This window comes from Artemia franciscana, chromosome 2 (assembly GCF_032884065.1).
Source record: "Artemia franciscana chromosome 2, ASM3288406v1, whole genome shotgun sequence".
Taxonomy (NCBI): Eukaryota; Metazoa; Arthropoda; class Branchiopoda; order Anostraca; family Artemiidae; genus Artemia; species Artemia franciscana.
Window position 1 is genome coordinate 58,465,886 of NC_088864.1, and position 21,577 is coordinate 58,487,462.

Consider the following 21,577-nt stretch of genomic DNA (forward strand, 5'->3'; position numbering starts at 1 on the left):
AATTTCTTAATTTTGAACCTTACTTATTCCAGTTTTAAGTTAACCTCAAATATTGTTACATGGCGATGAGGTGTCGAAAAACTAGCGTAGAACTAAGTACCTTCCACTTTTTCTGGATTCGGTATGAAAGGGGTTGTCGTAGGAACTTGGTAGAGAACTGGTTTGGTTTCAAATTAGAGGCTCTAGTGTCCCTTTTGAGTATTTAAAGCGATGGGGGTCAATCAGCCCCGTATCTTGCCTCCTTTCTTAACTCCAAATACTATAGTAACACCTGTAGTATCACCTTAAAAGTTCTACATAGCAAAATTTTCCAATAGAATAGTTAAAAGAGCTAATTAATATTCTCTAGGTTATAACATGATGTACAAGGGGCGTGGGTTCTAAGCTATTCAAATGTTCAGCTGTCTTACAGTTTTAATAGTGGACATATGGCGTCCGTGTTTGATCTTGGCTGTCCGACTTGCTTGAAACTTTCAGCTGATTGTTCATTGGGCCGAGGGAACCACATATTTTTTTTTTGGAACGCGAAAGTGTGATAGGGAGCCTGGAAGTCGGCCAAAAAGTTTTCATCACTGTTCAGTTTGAAACCTACAGCCATAAGTCTATGGCCTAATGGAGGATTATGTACAAAAATATTTATTTTGGAGGCACAGGCCTCCAGTAAATGGGGCCCTTTTATTTATGTTCTTGAAACTTATATCCTCGAATCATTGGAAAAATTGCTTCCTAACGCACAAACAAAATATGTTTGAAGTACCCCTCCCCCTGTTCCAAAAAATAAGTCTATGAAGTATGCAAGATTTTTGTTGAGACTCCAAATAAAAAAAAAGAATTAGTTTGCCCGAAAATGCAGCCGAAAACGGCAAAAGTCTTTTCGAAATACTTGAAACTTACAGTCATTAGTACCTGGGTCAAAGTAGCCGTTGCATAGAAAATATTTCATTCTGGGGGACAAGTCCTCAAAACTGTACCCAAAAAGGGCAAAAACTTTTTTTCACATAGCTTGAACCCAATATCTGTAAATTCCTAGGGAAGGGAGATTCTAATGAACTAGAAAAATCACCCCCCCAAAGAAATAGAGATCGAAAGGGATATGTTTCTTTTTTTGAACGGTTTGAACCTTATATCCTTAAGTCCTTGGGCCAAGGGGACTTAGATACCCAAGAAAAAGTAGGGAAAAAAAGGTTTTTCCCGACAATGGGGACCAGAATAGCTTTTACTTTCCAAAAGTTTTGAAAATTACATCTGTGAATTTCTGAGACAAGTAAATCCGGTGTAGCCTAATAAGAAAATTTAAATGACCGGCTTTTTCACAAGCCCCCTAAAAACAGACCAAAACCTTTTTTCTGTTGCTTGAAACTTTCAAAACTCTTCTCTTAAGTAACCTAGACACATATCTATTTTTACACTCTAACAGTTGCAATAAAAATTGGAATAGAAAGATTTATACTAAGAAATAGATGTCAACGGTTGATTTCTTCAGAGGATGAGGGTCAGGGTGGTACCAACCCAATAGAAGAACGAAAATTATGAAGACTTTTGCTGAATTTCCCCCTCCAATCAAACCCAAATTTTAAGAAAAATCATTTGAAAATAATACATTTTTATATTCTCACAGAATTAATAAAAAAAACTTCCGAAAAAGAAGTTTTTCAAATAAAAGTAAAGACCATTTTAAACTTAAGATCAGTAGATGCAATACCTGTTAAAATTCAAACTTAAAATTCAAAAGTTCCCTGACTCAGAGCTATTTCCCCTGGGTAAGGGGCTTGGGGGCTCAATCCCAGAAGCATAGTTATTTCGCCTTTGAACTTTTTTGAACAAAATTCCAATCTCAAAATTTTGACCGGATGCCCTTTGAAAATTTGGTCAGGTTCATTTGAGGAAAAAAGATGTAAGGGAGGGGGATGAGTGGTTGCCCTCTCATTACTTTTAAATCTTAAAAGTGCACAAGATTACTAGTCAAATGAGCTGTTTTGGGAAAATGAGGAGTTTTTAGAACAAGACCCAATAAAACATCAAAGCTATACATAAGAGATAACCACTCACAAGCAGTAGGTTATATATCCTCCCATTTGCGCTGCAAATGCGAGGATATTAGAGGGTTGGGCTTAGTGCTAGTGGATGGGCGGGCTGTCTGTACACAACCTTCCCATGGTGGCCCTGCTTTCATTAATCTGAGTGTACAACTAAAAAGCAATAAAATATCAAAATCTTATTACCTTTATGACCTTAAGTTTTCTATTCCCTAACTTAGTAACAGAAACAAATTAATTTCAAAAAACTAAATAACTTTTCATAAGAAATAACCACTCACAAGTAGTAGGCTATAGAGCTATTCTCCCATTTGCACTGCAATGTGAGGATATTAGGGGGTCGGATTTAATGCTAAGGGATGTGTCTTTTGAGTCCCTTTCAAAGTTTATACGGCAAACTGTTCCATAAAAACCTTATGTGCCCAGAGTTTAAGTTACAACCCTTCCTCCGGGCTCTAGGGGGAGGGGGTATGTTAACCATTTGGGAAAAAAGGAGTCTGTGTAAGGGGGAGGGTAGATGCCCTACGATAAAAAAAACTAATAAAGGGTAACTAGAACTTTCAATTTTCAATCAAATGAGTCACCTTTCCTGACTGAGGAAGTTTGAAATGGAGGTCATGGATAAAATTGCCGGGGATCTGGAAGATGCAGCTAGATTAATAAATTGAGAGGGATTAGTCAATCCGGACTTGTCCCAGTTAAAGATAGGAACGGGCCACAATTAGCGATAAGGAAAGAGTTAAAGAGAGATTGGCGGAACATTTTGAGAATGTTCTAAACCGAAATACAGGTGCAGGAAAAGATATAGAGTAAAATGAAAAAGTTTGTGATATCTTGGATGCAAAGGAAGATTTGTTTTGTGAGGAAGAATTAGTGACAGCACTAAAAGGATTAAAAAAAATAATAAGGCTTCAGGTGCTGATAGTGTAGTAAATGAGGAGTAATCCCCTTTTATATGGATCATTTTGATGGACTTTGTCTTAAGGAGCACAGGCAAGGCAATGGGAGACCACGGAATCAAATGGGGAGGAGAAACTTCCCTTGACTTAGATTATGCTGATGATTTAAGTATCCTAGATGAACGTGTGAACAGAACGAATGAACTTTTCGAGATTTTGCGAGTTCAGGGTGGTAGAATACGTTTAAAAATTAATCTTAAGAAGACTAAGTATGGTAGGAGTTAGTAGTAGTTAGTACTTCTAATGTTTAAGAAGTACTACCTTGGTAGTATTAATAGTAAAGACGGTGGGAGCAGTGAAGATGTTAAAAGTAGAATAACAAAGGCTCAGGGTGTTTTTTCACAGTTATAAAAAAGTTTAGAATAATAGGAAGATAAGTCTGGAAACTAAGATTAGAATATTGGAAGGTACAGTGATGACAGTGGTCAAATATGGTTCTGAAGCATGGTCGCTCCGAAAAGCAGATGAAGATTTACTAGATGTTTACCAGAGAAATTGCCAGCGGATTGTTCTGGGTACTTGGCTACCTGACCGTATTTCAAACTGTAGGCTGTACAAAAAATTTGGTTCAATCCCACTCCTTAGGGCTATAATGAAAGAAAGGTTGAGATGGCTAGGGCACGTTCTGCGGATGAAGGATGACAGATTGCCGAAGATTGTCCTTTTCGGTCAACCGTCTAGGGCAAAACAGAAAGCAAGTCGTCCTTGTCTAGGGTGGGAGGATTTCATAAAGAAAGATTTAAAAGAAATGGGGCCTTCCTGTGAGGGTGTAAACAGGGAGGCTTTGAATAGATTGGTATGGAGGAGAAGCATGCGTAGCTGTGTTGGCTTCAGGCGGCTTGGTGCTGCGGTGAGTTGTTAGTATTAGTAGAAGTAGTTGTCTCCTGACACAAAAACACTATGTGCCCCGGGGCATAGCTAATTTTGTCTACCTTGGAGTTTTCATTATCTTATCTTTGAACCATTTTTAACAAAATGACTATCTAAAAAATTTTATTGGATGGATTTGGGGGGAAAAGGACGTGGGGGGGGCTAATTGCCCTTTTATCTCCTTTGACTCCTTAAAAGTGAACTAGAACTTTCAATTTTCAATCAATATCTAAATCAGCTTTCAATTTCCATTTAAATAAGCCCTCTCTGAAGTTTACACGAGGATCTCTTCCATAAGAACCATAGAAGAACTTTATTTGCCCCGGGTCATAACTTACAACGCCTGCCCTCTGGCCCTGAAGGATTGTATTGACATCAAAGTTTTGTTATCTGACCTTTTAAGTATTTTTGACAAAATAAATATCTCAAAATTTTTATCTGATGCGTTAGGGCAAAAAAGGTGCGGGGGGGGGGGCAGTTTTCCTCCGATCTCTGTTGACTCGCAAAAATTAAACTAGAACTTTTGATTTCCATTCAAATGAGCCCTTTCTGAAGTTTATACGAACACCCCTTCTATAAGAACCATATTTGTCCCTCAGGCCATAGCTTACAACGCCTGCCCCAAGCCCCAGGGGATTGTGTCGACTCTGGAGCTTTTTTCATATGATCTTTGAACTACTTTTAACAAAATGGCTACCTCAAAATTTGTATCGGATGTAGTTGGGAAAAAGGGCGTGGGGGGGGGCTAGCTGCCCTCCGATGACTTTTGACTCTTAAAACTTGAACTATATCTTTCAATGTCCAATCAAATGAGCCCCTTCTGAAGTTTATACGAGATTCCCTTTTATAAGGTACATATTTACCCCAGGGCATAACTTACAACACCTACCACCGGGCCCTGGGGGGGTGTATTGACCCCAGAGTTTTTGTTATAAGATCTTCGAACTATTTCTAACAAAATGATTACCTCAAAATTTTCATCAGATGTATTTGGGGAAACAGGGCAAGAGGGGACTAGCCGCCCTTCTCACTTTTGACTCTTAAAAAGTGAATTAAAAGTTTCAATTTCCAATCGAATGAACCCTCTTGGAAGTTCATACGAGCCTCCCTCCCATAAGAACCTTGTATGCCCCCAGGCATACTTTACAACGCCTACCCCCGGGCCCTAGGCGGTTGTGTCGATATCGGAGTCTTTTTTATCCAACTTTTGAACTATTTTTAGCAAAATGGCTATCTTCAATATATTATTGATTGTATTTGGGGAAAAACGGGCGTGGGGGGCTAATTGCCTTTCGATCACCTTTGACTCTTAAAAAGGTCACTAGAACTCTCGATTTCCAATCGAAAGAGCCTCTTTTGAAGTTTAAACCACGACCCCCTCCCATATGAAGTGCCTATGGGAAATAAATAAAAATATATAAATAATAAGACATTGGAGCCGTATGGCCTTTGCTATAGGTAACGCTATAGCGATGCCTCTGATATTAAAACTTTACCTAGAATACAGTTGTGACCCAGCATTAATCTTTTTGCATGCTTTTAAATCCAACCCTTACAACCTCAATAAGTCCTCCTATATTACATAACTTTATGATTCTTAAGTAAAAGAGATGACCTTCCTAAAATCCCAACAAGTCCAGTTTAATAATTTTGTTTGCGGGTAAATAAATATGTCGATGCAGCATGTCTTCCGACAATTTTGCGTTCCATGTCACGATTTGCATATTATACAGCATGTGTGCGTTAGAGTATTACAAATGTAAATGTATACAAATGTAAATTGTTCCACTAGCGCAGGCCAAAGACCAGTAAATCCTTTTCACGTTCACACTATTTAAATAGGTTTGAAAAATCGGTTGAAACAACTTTCTTTTTTTTCCTTTTTATTTTTTTTATAACCTAATTATTACTTAATCAAATATTAGTTAATAATACAAATAATACTTAATCAAATATTACTCTAATAACTAATCTCAAAAAATAAATGACTAATGCCAAGAAAACTGGTTTATCTCTCACTCAGCGGTAGCCTTGCGTTGAAATAACAGACCGTATTCAGTGAAATGAAATGACCACACTGATCAATCGCCAACGCGAGACTGTTTAAACAGTTAACTATTTAAACAGGTTTGAAAAAAGCTCGAAAAAACAGCATTGAAAAATTGACAGGAGTATTCATACTTGCTAATACAATGCTACAATTGGGAGGCAGATCCTAATAGAATAACAATACAAGATTTACGTTAAGCAGCCTAAAAAGCTCTCTGATTGAAAAAAAACGGAAAAACTAACCATCCCCCGAAATCCAGCGTAATGCTGTATCGCTTTCTAGGCTATATTTTCCTCAAGGGGTTCCAATCCTCAAGGTTACTCTGCTAAACTGTTTACAATCATGGTTCAGGTCAAGCTGTAAAAAGTCTACCCCAAGCCTGCTATGAGTCTGTGCAGCCAGAATTTCATTTCCAAGAATAAGGTCATAGAACCATACATGGGCATTCTAAACCTACGCACGCTCTTATCACCTGTGTTCAAAGTCTCGTCAATTCCGTACAACACCTTGATGATATTTTTGAGCTGAAAAAGAGTCAAGTGTCTTTGACTTCTAATTATATTACCCAAAATATTGGTTTTCTTTTCGTTATAATTTAGTGCTATCTAGGATAGAAAAAAATGCCTCAAATCTCATTCGAAAGTTCCTGTCCTTAAAAGAAAAGCCTGCAATTGACCTGTAACCCACTTCTACACATGAAATCAATAATTTGCCGTTCTTTAATTTCTCCTTCTGATTCTCAATTTTCAGTTACTGCTTCGTTTTATTTTTCCAATGCTTGTTTTTCGTAAGGTCAGCGTTCATCAATTTTCATTTGTCGGGTGATCCAAGTTTACATTTGACGTTTTCTTCTCCCGAAAGTGTTTTGTTCGCCTTTTGTATAAAATGCATATTGAAATTAATATACAATCACTCCCTAGGATATATCTTTAATATTCCTAGGTTAAAAAAATCCAACAGTCGTGTAGCTAATTATAAATAGAAAATTTGAGCAGCGTAGTACTCAGATGCGTTGAATCTGAGTTCTGAGAAGTCATTGGAAGTCATTTACCCAGGTCTAATCCCCCCACATTAGGAAGTTTTTTTTGTAAAATCAACTAGAATAGAATATTATTATTTTCATGCAAAACGTCAATATTGACACAGCTATGCGTCAAACAAGGGTGCGTGTGCATCCAGGATTTTTTCTTGAGGGGATTTTTTGGGGGGAGAGGGAGGTTGGTTACAAAAAACTGTTAAAAATGCATCGAAAATGTGTTCTCATATACTTTTATTACATTGAATAAGACTTTAGCATCAAATGCCCAAGGAACAGGAAACATAGTGTTTTTAGTGAATTCCAGTTCCCTTCTAAATTTACATTTTTCTTATGTTATGACAATAAATTGCAAGAAGACACTCTGCAACCCTGCCTTACCTTTACGTACAGAGGTGAGAGGGTGTCATCAACAGTAGCGTTGAAGCCTTCTTGCCATACTGGGTTCAGGTTCTTGTAAACAGTACTGGATTTGTAAAGTAGCCGGTTTTTATGCTTGAACTTCACATATGGGTCACTTGTTCCTACAAATAGAATAAGTCAACCTTTCTTAAAAGATAAATATAAAAGATTTAACATTTAAAATCTGGTCCACCTTTTACAGATACTGTGCCAATAGTTGCATACCTCATACCTTTTATAGCTTTTGTTCTTCTTTTTATGATTTCATTTTGCAGTGCAAATGATTAGGAGAATTATACCTTTTATAGCTTTTGTTCTTCTTTTTATGATTTCATTTTGCAGTGCAAATGATTAAAAGAATTATACCTTTTATAGCTTTTGTTCTTCCTTTTATGATTTTATTTTGCAGTGCAAATGACAAGGAGAATTATACATTTTGTAGCTTTTGTTTTTCTTTCTATGGTTTCATTTTACAGAGCATATGATAATCTTATCTCCTAATGATAAGGAGAATTCGAAAGCTCAGCTTCAAGACTCGACACCAAGATGGCTAAGACTAAGTCGGAATTGATAGACTGATGAAAATAAAAGTGTCATCAGTAACACTCTCTTCGTTCTTTATTTGACATTAAATAAAACAAATTAGTTTTTTCAACTGAAAGTAAGGAGCGACATTAAAACTTACAACGAATAGAAATTAATCCGTATATGAAAGGGGCTGTTCCCTACTCAACGAACCGCTCTTTACGCTAAAGTTCGACTCTATCTCTCAATTCTACTTTATTAAACAGTAACAGAGTTTGACTCTTTCTCTCAATTCTACTTTATTAAACAGTAAAAAACTTTAGTGTAAAGAGCGGGGCGTTGAGAAGGGAACAGCCCCTTTCATACACGGAGTAATTTCTGTTCGTTTTAAGTTTTAATGTCGCTCCTTACTTTCAGTTAAAAATACTATTTTTTTCATTTAATTTCAGAACATTTTTGAATTAATGCATGTTTGATTTTGGCTCTCCGCACATAAATTATTAAAATGAAATTTGCACATTAATTCTTTTTTTGGCTAAATGGCTTTCTCTTAGTTTTGATCAGACGAATTTGAGAAATAAGGGGTGGGGAAGGAGGCCTAGTTGCCCTCTAATTTTTCGGTTACTTAAAAAGGCAACTAGAACTTTTAATTTTTAACGAACGTTTTTATTTGTAAAAAATATACGTAACCTAAGAATTAACTTACGTAATAAACTTTTGTATTCTTATTTTCTTATTATGTATATGAGGGGGTTTGTCCCCTCGTTAATACCTCGCTCTTTACACTAAATCTTAAGTTTTGCCCCAATTCTTTAAGAATGACCCCTGACTCAGAAAGGCCGTAGAATAATTGTTGAAATTACTAAAAATACTTTAGCATAAAGAGCGAGGTATTTATCTCCTCCTAAATACCTCGCTCTTTTTGCTAAAGTATTTTAGAACCCCTCTTATGCGTAATAATCTCTGTTCGTTTTAAGTTTTAATGCTGCTCCTTACTTTCAATTGAAAATAACTTTTTCATGTTTATTTTTTCTTTTTCTTTTTTTATAGTAATGCTAGAAAATCCCGTGCCCTTTTCATTGAATTTCTCTTTCCCCATGACATATTCCTCCAAGGAAAGATCCTCCCACATAGCCCCCTACCCTAAACCCCAAGAAAACGTCTGTAAACTTCCCAATAACCATTACTGGATGTAAACACTGGTCAAAGTTTGTAACTTGCAGCCCCTCCCCCAGGGACTGTGTGGGAGTAAGTCATCCCCAAAGACATAGTTATTATGGTTTTCGACTATGTGGAACAAAATGGCTATCTCGAAATTTTGATCCGTTGACTTTGAGAAAAAAATGAGCGTGGGAGGGGGCCTAGGTGCCCTCCAATTTTTTTTTCGCTTAAAAAGGGCACTAGAAGTCTTTATTTCCGTTAGAATGAGCCCTTTTGTGACATTCTAGAACCACTTGGTCGATACGATGACCCCTGGGGAAAAAAAACAAAAAAAAAACAAAAAAACAAATAAACACGCACCCGTGATCTGTCTTCTGGCAAAAAACCTTGAAAATCTACATTTTTGTAGATAGGAGCTTGAACTTTTTGCTGTAGGGTTCTCGGATACGCTGAATGCGATGGTGTGATTTTCGTCAAGATTCTATAACTTTTAGGGGGTGTTTCCCCCTATCCAAAATAAGGCAAATTTTCTCATACTCGTAACTTTTGATGACAAAGACTACATTTGATGAAGCTTATATATTTAAAATCAGCATAAAAATTCGATCCTTTTGATTTATCTTTTAGTATCAAAACTCCGTTATTTAGAGTTTCGTTTACTATTGAGCCGGGTAGCTCCTTACTACAGTTCGTTACCACGAACTGTTTGATATTGTTGACATTTGGTCGTATCCTTACGTCCGTACACGCGCCACCCAAAGAGTATCATTTGACTGTATGGTCAAAACCTAAGATGAATTTAAGTATGTTTAAGTAGAAGTAACCCCGACTTGCTAAGTGAGTGACAAGTCTTCCTTTAATTTGCATTCTATGTTGCATTGTATTTGCAGTGCTTCAACTTTAATCACCAAATATTGAAGATACGGATGAAGATGCGGTACTTGGATGATATAGCCCCTATCACTGACGTTGTTCATTTATTGACCCATTATAGAACCTATTTTCTCGTTAGTTTCTTACAGTTTAGCGTGAGTCAAGACAAAGAGAAGTGACAGAATAGATGGAAAATATGTAGTTTGGGCTATATATTTGCAAATTGGGGTGGGGATTTTTTTTAGTAAAGTATTGGGACACCGTGAAGTTAGAAAACAAATCTTACTTCACAATATGCAGAACAATTGTACCTAACACATTAAGCATGCAGACCAGCTATACTTTACCCACCTACCCTAATGTGCAAATATATAGCCAACATTTTTTTCTAAAGAACTATATTTTTATCATACTTCGGTATATTTCATTAGTATTGAGCGTCAGTAAAACATATGAGAAGAACACTAGGTAGAGGCTGTATCATACAGGTACCGAAGATACTAACAGACTTAAGTATCTTATGCACCACATGTAAACACCCAGTGCACCAAGTCTAATACATGTACCATGGTTTTAACACCTCTTGTTTCAGTAATGACATAAATGACGAGAAATACTCCTTTGGAGGAAACACTGCTTGTGATAATAACCGATCTACAAAATACTATTCCGGTACGGCAGAGTCTTTTTCATTCTCAATTCGGGTAATAGGAAATCGGGTAATAATCGGTAATCGGGTTCGAAACCAATTCAAAATCGGGTAATAGGCCTCTACTTTATTCTCATTTTTTAACAAAAACGAACCAAATAAATGATTAAACGAAATTAGCATTATCAACTAGTAGAAAATTAGCATATTCACATAAACCTAATTAAGCTAAATTATATCACTCCCAGGAATCTACCCCCTGAATCTGCTACTGTTATGTAGAGTCACAGGTCGAATCCCAGGTCGTCAAAGATTCTATTACACAGGTAGCTTATTTAGAGTCCACAAGATCGACAAGTTTCAACCTTCTAATCATACTGACTTTAAAACCCTAGAGCCTTGTTTTCACTGATGGTTCAAGGACATAATGGGAAGTAATCATCCAATAAAAAAAATGTGAAAATATTCCATTCAATACACCAAAAGAAAATCTGTCTTTAATTTGGCTGATTAATTTGGTATTTTGCTTGTAAAATACCTTATAAAGACAAAGCTTAAGTCATGCTGACGGCAGCACCACCTTCAATAGATAAAGAAATCTTTTTTATTTTCCAAATAAGTAAAAGAAACTAAGTCAAGTTAAATCTACCAAATACAGAAGAATAAAATTGTTAATTTGACGCCACAATATTCAGGGGGTGTCAAAAGCACAAATACTATTCCTAAGTTTGCAATACTTATTAATAAATTTAAAAACTTACTAATACGATCACAAACTCATCTAAATAACAAATTATTTTTGTAAGCATTTTACCGGTTGGTATTGTGCCTACCAATATGGAGTAAACCCCATCACAAAATTTACACTTGGCACTTCGGGAAATTACGAATCAGAGCTTCGATTAAACTTGGAAAATTTGTTTGAGAGAGCAATTTTATGGCTTGATACTAATTATCTTACCCTAAACTATTCCTAGTCCATTTTTTTTATATTTTCACATGTTTCTCAGATTTATCCCGAGTTATCATAAATTCATCAACCAAATGGGGTAATTCATAGATCTAAAGATGTTCGTTTTTTGGGCATTCTTGTTGATGAAAACTTGTCTTTCAAAGGTCACATTGATTTGATCAAAAGGAAGATATGCAGGAGTCTTGGAATTTTAAGAAAACTGAAACATATTTTCCCTGGATCAATTTTGAAATCCTTTTTCACATCATACGTTTCCAATCTTAGGCTCTTATCATAATGTCTTACAATTAAATTAATCCTACGTAATGCCAACCTTTCCTTCATTGTTAAAACCACTTTCTAAGGTTTACAATGAAGCTAGAAACCTCATTAAGGAAACTAGTCGTTCAAGAGTTATCCCATTACTTGATCTCGATTCACTGTATATTGTTTCGTGTGTATGTTTTACTTTTTCTTAGATTCATGCTGGCCTCTCCCATCCCCTAAGTGTTCCGCCATCTTTCACCTCTGATCAGAATAATTATAATCTTCGCAATACCAAAAATCATATTCAAGTTCCTTTTACTCCTTGTGTAAAGCCAGATTTTAATCCTTTAATTACGAGTCATATTGCGTGGAATAAGTTGCCCGAATCAGCTCGAAGGTGCCACTCATTCGGTTTGTTCAAAAAAAATTATTAAAAATTATTTGGCTTCTTAGAGATTGTTTTACCTATTTATATACATGTATATATATATACATATATATATATATATATATATATATATATATATATATATATATATATATATATATATATATATATATATATATATATATATATATATATATATATATATATATATATAAATATATATATATATACATATATATATATATATAGTTATATATATAGTTATATATATATATATATATATATAGTTATATTTATATATATATATATATATATATATATATATATATATATATATATAATATAGTTATATATATACACATATATAGTTATATATATATATATATATATATATATATATATATATATATATATATATATATATATAGTTTTATATATATATATATATATATATATATATATATATATATATATATATATATATATATATACATATATATATATATATATATATATATATATATATATATATATATATATATATATATATATATATATATATATATATATATATATATATATATATATTCTGTTTAACTTTGTTTCCCTGTTTTAATTTTACTATTTTTTATCGTTTGACTTTTTTTTTTTATTAATTCCAATTTTAAGAATTTATGACATTGACCATTTCTTAAATTTTTGCTTTTTTTGTACTGACACTAAAGTGGGAATTCGGCCATTTTTGCTTGTGATAGCCGCTTTGTTGAAATATATCTTATCTTAAGGCACCTGAAGTCCAAAAATGTGCAGCTATTCCTCCGCTTCCCAACTTATTCTTAAGCCTTGCCACTTAGATTTTCCAGGGAACCTACCAATTAAAATTATTTTTACGCTCACCTCAGCCCAACTTGAAAAACACCAACGCTCTTTGGTACTCCCTTTGGACTAATTAGCAGAACTTATTCGGGAAAACGCTTTTTATCTGTTCCGAGAGCATGTCGAAGCATTCAATACTACCCTGGCAGAAAATATTTTCTGAGTGGATTCGAATCATTTACTCGTAAGTATTGCGTGGGAACCCACATCACTGAGACTTGTCGGCATAAATTATACAAATAGCTTACAAAAGAAACAGACAAAAAAAAATGATTAACTTACCACAAGCATCTTTTGCAGGAAGATTTCTTGCTCTTATTAAGTTGACTCTTACATCAAAAAGTTCATATTTCTTCCTCTCCATTTCTCTTTCAACTTTTTCGATTTCCTTTAAGAAAAGAAGAACAAGATTAAAGTTTGCGGGGTCCATAGTTTCTCCCAGCAGCAAAGTTGTTTATTCTTAGGAAAAAAAAATTAAAACGCAACAAGAAAATTGGACTCCTGGTTTAGATTCTAATGGAGAATAAAATAATCGCGTCTTGGACAATTCTTTAATGTTTAAAATGCAAGGAAAATATAAAGAAAAGCACAAGCAAGATGGCCCATTTATTGATCGGACAATGCTCCAATTTTGACACTTGTCTTGAATTATTGTCTTGAATTATTGTGCCTACCGTCCAGAAATTCAGATTTCTTTCTCTCCATTCCTCTTTCAACTTTTTCAATTTTCTTTGAGAAAAGAAAAAAACATTAAAGTTTGCGGAGTTAATAGTTTCTCCCAGCAGCAAAGTTGGTTATCCTCATAAAAAAATCAACAAAAAATTAAATTTCTAATTTAGATTCTAACGAAGGATAAATAATCACATTTTGGGCAATACTTCAATAATTAAAATGTAAGGAAAATACAAGGCAAAAGTAAGCACAATAACTAACTTTTTATCGGACAATGTTCCAATTTAAAAGCTTGTACTGTCTTGAATTATTGTACCTTCCTTCCGTAGTAAATCTAAATTATCATTACTTTCTCAAAATAATTGTATGGTAAATTTAGAATCCAGTAAAGCGAGGGTTTTGGCGAGAAAAAACCATGTCTGGGCACATTATAATATGAAGCTACTCCAAACAGCTTCTCGAAAGATATTATATTTCCAATGGTTAAATATTTTTGTTGTCTGTCTACTTTTCTTATTTTTAGGAAATGTTTTTATGAATGGATGATCAAATAGAGAAAGAGGGATTGTAGTATAAAGTTGCTGTGTTAAAAAGTATGTTTAATGCTGTTTGTTAAATCTTTTAACGTATTTCGAGAAAAAGTCACAATTCTTTAATTTTTGAGAAAGGGTAACCTTACATTTTTAAAACCGGGTTAACCAAATGACTAATGCTGAGTGAAAAAATCTAGGAAATGCAATTTCTGGAGGGAGAACAACTACTACTACTACTACTATTAACAACTTACTATAGTACCACACTATACAATTTTGATAATTGCAATAATACAGCAACAAAATTCCCCCACTTGTATACCCCCCAGCCCCCTTAAAAATTTTCAATTTGCTAAATTAGTGATTCATTTCACGACTACTTCTGAATGTTCAATTACTTTTAAGTCTTATTTGTATATGCACTTCCGATAATAGTAAAAAAAAAAAACCCTGATGCTGTATACTCCTCCTCCCAGTCCTTATGATATTTTTCAATTTTTATATATTTCTACCATTTCTCTACAGCTTCTGGATGGATGGATTCGAATAGAGTTAATTCATATAATAATACAATAATAATCTACAACCTAAAAATTCACACAAAGGCTGCATGGCCTGTAGTAATTTCATAAATGACTTCCAGATTTTTATCAGTATATGCACTTTCGAGGTGTCTGGCTACAGCAAAAGCTAAAAACAAATACAACTATAAAAACCTTGATAGCGCAGCAATAAAATACTTACCTGTGAGAGCGATAAAGAGTTTTTTAGTTGTACAGACCAATGTCGGTTTCCAAAAGGACTTAAAAAATAGAAAAAATTTGGAGAGGAAAAGTAGAATCTCGAAAGTAGAAAAGATTTTTTCCCGAGGATCTATGGATATAAGTGAAAACAAGGACTGCAAAACGGACTGGGCTTCACATAGCTTGGCCTTTCAAATTCATTTTCGTCAACTCGATTTTTTTTGCATTTATAGCTCAGATTGAGTTGATACATTTCAAGCAATTGGTGGAGTGACCCACGAACTGTAAACGTACTGTAAGTAAGGAGCGACCCGGCTCAATAATAACTGAAACTCTAAAAAACAGAATTTTGATACCAATAGATACATCAAAAGAATTAGATTTTTATGATGAATTCAAAATTTAAGTTTCATCAAGTTTATTCTTACCCATCAAAAGTTACGAGCCTGGGAAAATTTGCCTTATTTTCGAAAAAAGGGGAAATATATGCTGAAACACTGTAGAAGCTTCAAGCTCCTATCTGCAAAAATGTGGAATTTTCACGCCTGGAATTTAGGAAAATGCCCCCTAAAAAGCATAGAATCTCCATAAAATCGCACCATTAGATTCAACGTATTAGAAAACCCTACTTTAGAGGTTTCAAGGTTTCAAGCTCCAATAAAAAATGTCTATCTCAAAATTTTGACCGGATAATATTGGGGAAAAAGGGAAGTGTGAGGGGGCTAGTTGTCCTCCAATCTTTGTGGTTACTTAAATGGGGCACTAGATCTTCCAATTTCCATTCAAATTCACCCTCTCCTAATCTTCTAGGATTATTATTTACGATTATCCCGGGGGAAAAATAATAAACACGCATCCGTCATCTTTCTTCTGGCAAAAAAAGTAAAATTATGCATTTTTGTGTATAGGAGTTTGAAACTTCCATAATAGGGTTCTCCTGATATGCTGAATCTGATGGTGTGCTTTTCATTGAGATTTCATGGCTTTAGAGGGGTGTACCAGCTTTTTCAAAAATCAGACAAATTTCCTCAGGCTCGTAAATTTTGATCGGTATGAGTAAACTTGATGAATCTTGTATATTTGGAATCAAAATAATAAGTTGATTCTTTTGATTTATCTATTGATATCAAATTCCATTTTTTAGAATTTCGGTTACTATTGAGCTGAGTCGCTTCTTACTTATAGTTCGTTACCACAGACTGCTTGATAAGCAATTGCAGACTCTTGTCGTTGAATATATTGAATTTAATTTGTTATTGAATAAAAACAACTCTGAAAACAATTTTTTTCAAGAAAAAGTGAAAGAGCCATATGAAACTTAAGACAAACAGAAATAAAGTAGTGTAGTGATTCAAAATTGAAACGACCAGAAATAATTATTACAGAATAAATACAACTCAAAACAAACAAAAATTGAAAGAAATGATACCATTTGACACAAAAAGAGTAGACAAATCCTAAAACGAAATCCTAAAACGAACTAAAATTAAGTTGAATACATGTAAAACTTAAAACAGACAGAAATGGCTACAAACAGAACTAGGGCTATTACTTCCCTCTAAACCTTCAAACGGCTATTGTGTCATCCACGCTTTATTGAAAAAAATTATGCATTTTGAGCAGTTTTGTTTAATTTGTCGAGACATCGACGAATAAAAATGACCAAGTTGACTAGAAAGAACTAATAAAAATAAACTATATCTTTAATATATAACGACATTAATTCCAAGGAATATAAGCAGTTTAAGACTTGGAAAGTTTAAAGGAGGGAATCAGCCCTTCACCTGTTTTTGTCCGTTTTAGGTTTGACTTTACTGTTCATTATAGTTCCTACTTTTTTGGGTTATTTATTTATCTACATCGTAGCTGCTATCTTTGTGACTAATGTAATTATTGATTTTAATTTCCGTTCGTTTTTGGTCTCATTTATTCGTTTATAAAATATTTCTTGTCATTTTAAGTTCGAACTTATATAGACCTTCATTTTTGAGTGTCTTAATTTTGTATATGGCTCTTTAATTTTCTTCAGAAAGCTTTATTTTTGGGAAAAAAGCTTTTTCATTAATTTCTCTTCATTTTTATTTACAAATTTTGATCATGGGTTACTACTATAAGCATTAAAAGTTTTAAAGCCAAACTGGCCAGTTATGACATACAAAGCGAGAAAAATGTCAAAATGAATAATAAACTTGTAATTTTTAACATAAATATCTTGTAGTGTATCACGCTAGTATTAATTGTACATAGAGATACTTGTTTATTTTTCATTTTCTTATTTTTTCTAGATTTAGATTTTATTTTTATAATGCAATTGTAGAATTTATAGATTATATTAGTTTATGTTTACTCTTTTAATTAGGTTCTTCTATAGGCTATTTAGCACTGAAGACACCTAATTTTATACAGGCTAAATATCCGTCGTTTAGTCGGTCTTTTCTTTTTCTTCTGCTGGCCGCAGACCCACTGTTTTGTTCTTCATTTGAGATTTTTTTCTCTTTGTTTACCATAAATATGTTTCATATTTTGGTCATTTAACCTGGATGGAAATAGTTTCTTTATATTTATTACAACATCTGCTCGACATCCCCATCAAGTGTCTTTTAGTTTAGTTCAACATCTTTAGTTCAAACTTTGACCATTGTTTACATATAGTAATGATTATTGGGAAGCGTACAGACGTTTTCAGGAGGACGCGTTGGGGGGGTCGAGGGCAGGGGTTTACCTGGGAGGATATTTCCATGGGGGAATTTACCATGAGTGAAGGGATTTTGCATGAAGGAGGTGCAGGATTTTATAGTATTATTTAAATAAATAATGAGAAAATAAATAAAAAAAAAAGTTGTTTCCGCTGGAAGTAAGGAGCAGCATTAAAACGTAAAACGAACAGAAATTATTACGTATATAAGGGGGTCCGTCACCTCCACAATACCGCACTCTTTATGCTAAAGTATTTTTAGGAATTTCAACTATTTATTCTGCGGCCTGTGTGTTTCAGGGGTCACTTTTAAAGAATTTAGACGAAATTCAAGCTTTATCGTAAAGAACGGGGTATTGACGAGGGGGCAAAGCCCCTCATATACATAAAAAACATACACAAATATAAAAGTTCGTTACGTAAAGAGGGGGATGTTGAGGAGGGGACAGCCAGTTTCATATATGGAATAATTTCTGTTCGTTTTAAGTTTTAATGTCGCTCCTTAATTGCGGTTAAAAAACCTTGTTTTTTTATATTTAATCATCTTAAAAGCCTTACCCGTTCCCAAAACATTGCACAAGCCCCCTGCCTTTTCTGATAATAAAACATATGTTTAAGTAATTCCCCACTTCCATTATTTGTGGCTCTTGCCTGGGCCTCTGGGGTCCATGTCTTCCCTAAAGGCATGTTTAAGTAACCTTTATACTGTTTTGAACAAAATGGCTATCTCAAAATTTTCTATAAAATCTTTATGGTAGTTACCAGGGGGTGGGGTGGTAAAACTGCAAGGAAGGGGACTTCTTGCCGTTCAATCACTTTTGACTCCTAAGAACAGCACTAGAAATTTCCGTTTCCAGTCGAACGAGCCCTTCCCGAAGCTACTACAGCCATTCCTTCCACGAAGTAGCTCTGATCTTTCCACTGCAGAGAAACAGAATTTACTTGTAAAAATGACTTAGAAATGAGCCTTTCTTTTCAATTGCCTGAAACTCAAATCAGAAGAACCAATCAGGTTCTCGGTTGTTATTTTTATGTTTTTTTGTTGTTTTTTTTTTTAATGTTGATACACATTGCTGCTGTCTTAATCCGATACACATTGTTGTTCTCCAATTTGCGTAAGACTACGCTTCTTTTTCTGACCTGCGCTTTAGGATTGATGTGATTTCCTTTCAAAATTATATCAAATACCTAAATCAAAGAAACTAAAGCGACCTTTTTAACACGGAAGTATTGACTTTCTCTTTATTTTCACAATTTACTAATTTTTATACGCCTTGCGTCATTTAGGTAGGTGGGAATCATTTTTCTCTTTTATATGCTTTTAGAGAACATTTAAGAGAGGTTTTAGAGAATATTTTTCTCTTTTAAATGGTTTATGATTATAGCATTTTCTCGGATAAATCAGTACGTTTTCCCTGTTCGCCAATAATGCGTGGCAGCTTTTTGTATAGTTCATAATTATGATTTGGTTCTGTACTTTAGATACTTTTTTCTTATTGCAACGCTTCAGAATAATATGAATAAATAATTTGCGAAATAAGAAAGATAATAAGGAAGTCTTTATTTAGAACTTTTGAAAAAGATATTCTTCTAATTAAAAGGCCCTTGTGTTTCAGGAGTCGCTCTTAAACAATAGTGAAAAAAAATCAAATTTTAGCGTAAAGAGTGAGGTACTGAGGAGGGGACAACCCCCATCCCCTCACATACTTCATAATGTCTGTTCATTTTAAATTTTAATGCTGCTACTTACTTTCGGTTGAGAGAACTTTTTTTATAATTAATAATAAGAAAAAGGTTGAGATGGCTATAAGGAAATATTTAAGAGAAATGGGAGCCTTATGGCAGGGTGTAAAAATAAAATATAGGCTATTAAAGGACTCTATTATGTTGTAATATTCAATGTGTATTGATTTTACTATTTTTTTATCTCAGTTCATGGTTTCACTAAGACAAATTTTCCTTTTCGTAATCAGTTCTTTTATGCTGCATTTAGCCTCTTTTTTTCCATTGATTTTGTCTTATTTGTTAAATAAGATCTTAAAGTAATTCTTTTGATATGGTGCTTATTTTTTATTAAATAAAAAAAACAAGTTTTTTTAACTGAAAGTAAGGAGCAACATTAAAACTTAAAACGAACAGAAATTACTTCGTATATGAAAGAGGCTGCTTCCTCATCAACGCCCCGCTCTTTACGCTAAAGTTTGACTCTGTCTCTCAATTCTTCTTTTTAAAACAGTAAAAAACTTTAGCGTAAAGAGCGGGGCGTTGATGAGGAAGCAGCCTCTTTCATATACGAAGTAATTTCTGTTCGTTTTAAGTTTTAATGTTGCTCCTTACTTTCAGTTAAAAAAACTTGTTTTTTTTATTTAATTTCTGAACGTTTTTGAATCAATGCATGTTTTGATTTTGGCTCTCCGCAGAGGAATAATTAAAACGAAATTTGAATTTTTTTTTTTTGGCTAAATGGCTTTCTCATAATTTTGATCGAATGATTTTGAGAAAAAAAGAGCGGGGGAGGAAGCCTAGTTGCCCTCCGATTTTTTGGTCAATTAAAAAGGCAACTAGAACTTTTAATTTTTTACGAATATTTTTATTAGTAAAAGATTTACGTAACTTATAAATTAGCTTACGTAAAGAACTTTTGTATTCTCATATTTTTATTACATATATGAGGGGGTTCGCCCCCTTGTCAGATCTTCGCTCTTTACACTAAAGCTTAAATTTTGTCCCAATTCATTAAGAATGACCCCAGAATCACAAAAGCCGTAGAATAAATAGTTGAAATTACTAAAAATACTTTAACGTAAAGAGCGAGGTATTAGGAGGAGGTGAGCCCCTCAAATGGGTAATAGTTTCTGTTTGTTTTAAGTTTTAATGCTGTTCCTTACTTCCAGCTGAAAGAACTTTTTCATATTTATTTTTTCATTGTGTTTTTAAATAATGCTTGTAAATCCTGCGCTCCCTTCATGGAGATTTTCTTCCCCCATGATAAATTATCGATGGAAAGTTCCTCCAGCATATCCCCCTCTTCTCAACCCCTCCCCCAACCAAAAAAATTCTCCTGAAAACGCCTGTACACTTCCCAATAACCATTACTATATGTAAGCATTGGTCAAAGTTTGTAACTTGTTGCCCCTCCCAAGGGGACTGTGGGGGAGTAAGTCGTCCCCTAAGGTTTTTCGACTACGCTGAATAAAATGGCTATCTCAGAATTTTGATCCGTTGACTTTGGTAAAATAATTAGCGTGGGAGGGGGCCTAGGTGCCCTCCAATTTTTTTGGTTACTTAAAAAGGGCACTAGAACTTTTCATTTCCGTTAGAATGAGCCATCTTGCAACATTCTAGGACAACTGGGTCGATACGATCACCCCTGGAAAAAAAAAACAAAAAAACAAATAAACACGCATTTTTGTAGATAGGAGCTTGAAACTTCTACAGTAGGGTTTTCTGATACGCTGAATCTGATGGTGTGATTTTCGTTAAGATTCTAAGACTTCTAGGGGGCGTTTCCCCCTATTTTCTAAAATAACGCAAATTTTCTCAGGCTCGTAACTTTTGATGAGTAAGACTAAACTTGATGAAACTTATATATTTAAAATCAGCATTAAAATGCAATTCTTTTGATGTAGGTATTGGTATCAAAATTCCATTTTTTAGAGTTTTGGTTACTATTGAGCCGGGTCGCTCCTTACTACAGTTCGTTACCACGAACTGTTTGATTATATTTTTGAATATGAATTGCTTCACTACTAATGCTAACATCGATAGTTAGAAAGCATTCAGTACAATTTCAGTAAAACAAGAATCGAATATCAGCAGTTTTTCCCCAATGGATTACAAACATTCTAACAGTTTAATCAATTTTGTAGTCATAACTGCACAAAGAAGGG

At 34.1% G+C, this 21,577-nt stretch overlaps 1 protein-coding gene across 2 annotated transcripts in view; it reads right to left on the bottom strand.

The window, feature by feature from the left end:
- LOC136043844 (multiple C2 and transmembrane domain-containing protein-like) overlaps positions 1–21,577 on the bottom strand; it is a 202,613-nt gene that overhangs the window by 105,544 nt on the left and 75,492 nt on the right. For both annotated transcript variants that reach the window (XM_065728782.1, XM_065728783.1), the window contains exons 6-7: positions 13,327–13,432; positions 7,333–7,475 (exon numbers count right to left, since the gene is read on the bottom strand). In XM_065728782.1, the coding sequence (XP_065584854.1) occupies positions 7,333–7,475; positions 13,327–13,432 (249 nt within the window). The remainder of the gene's footprint in view (positions 1–7,332; positions 7,476–13,326; positions 13,433–21,577) is intronic.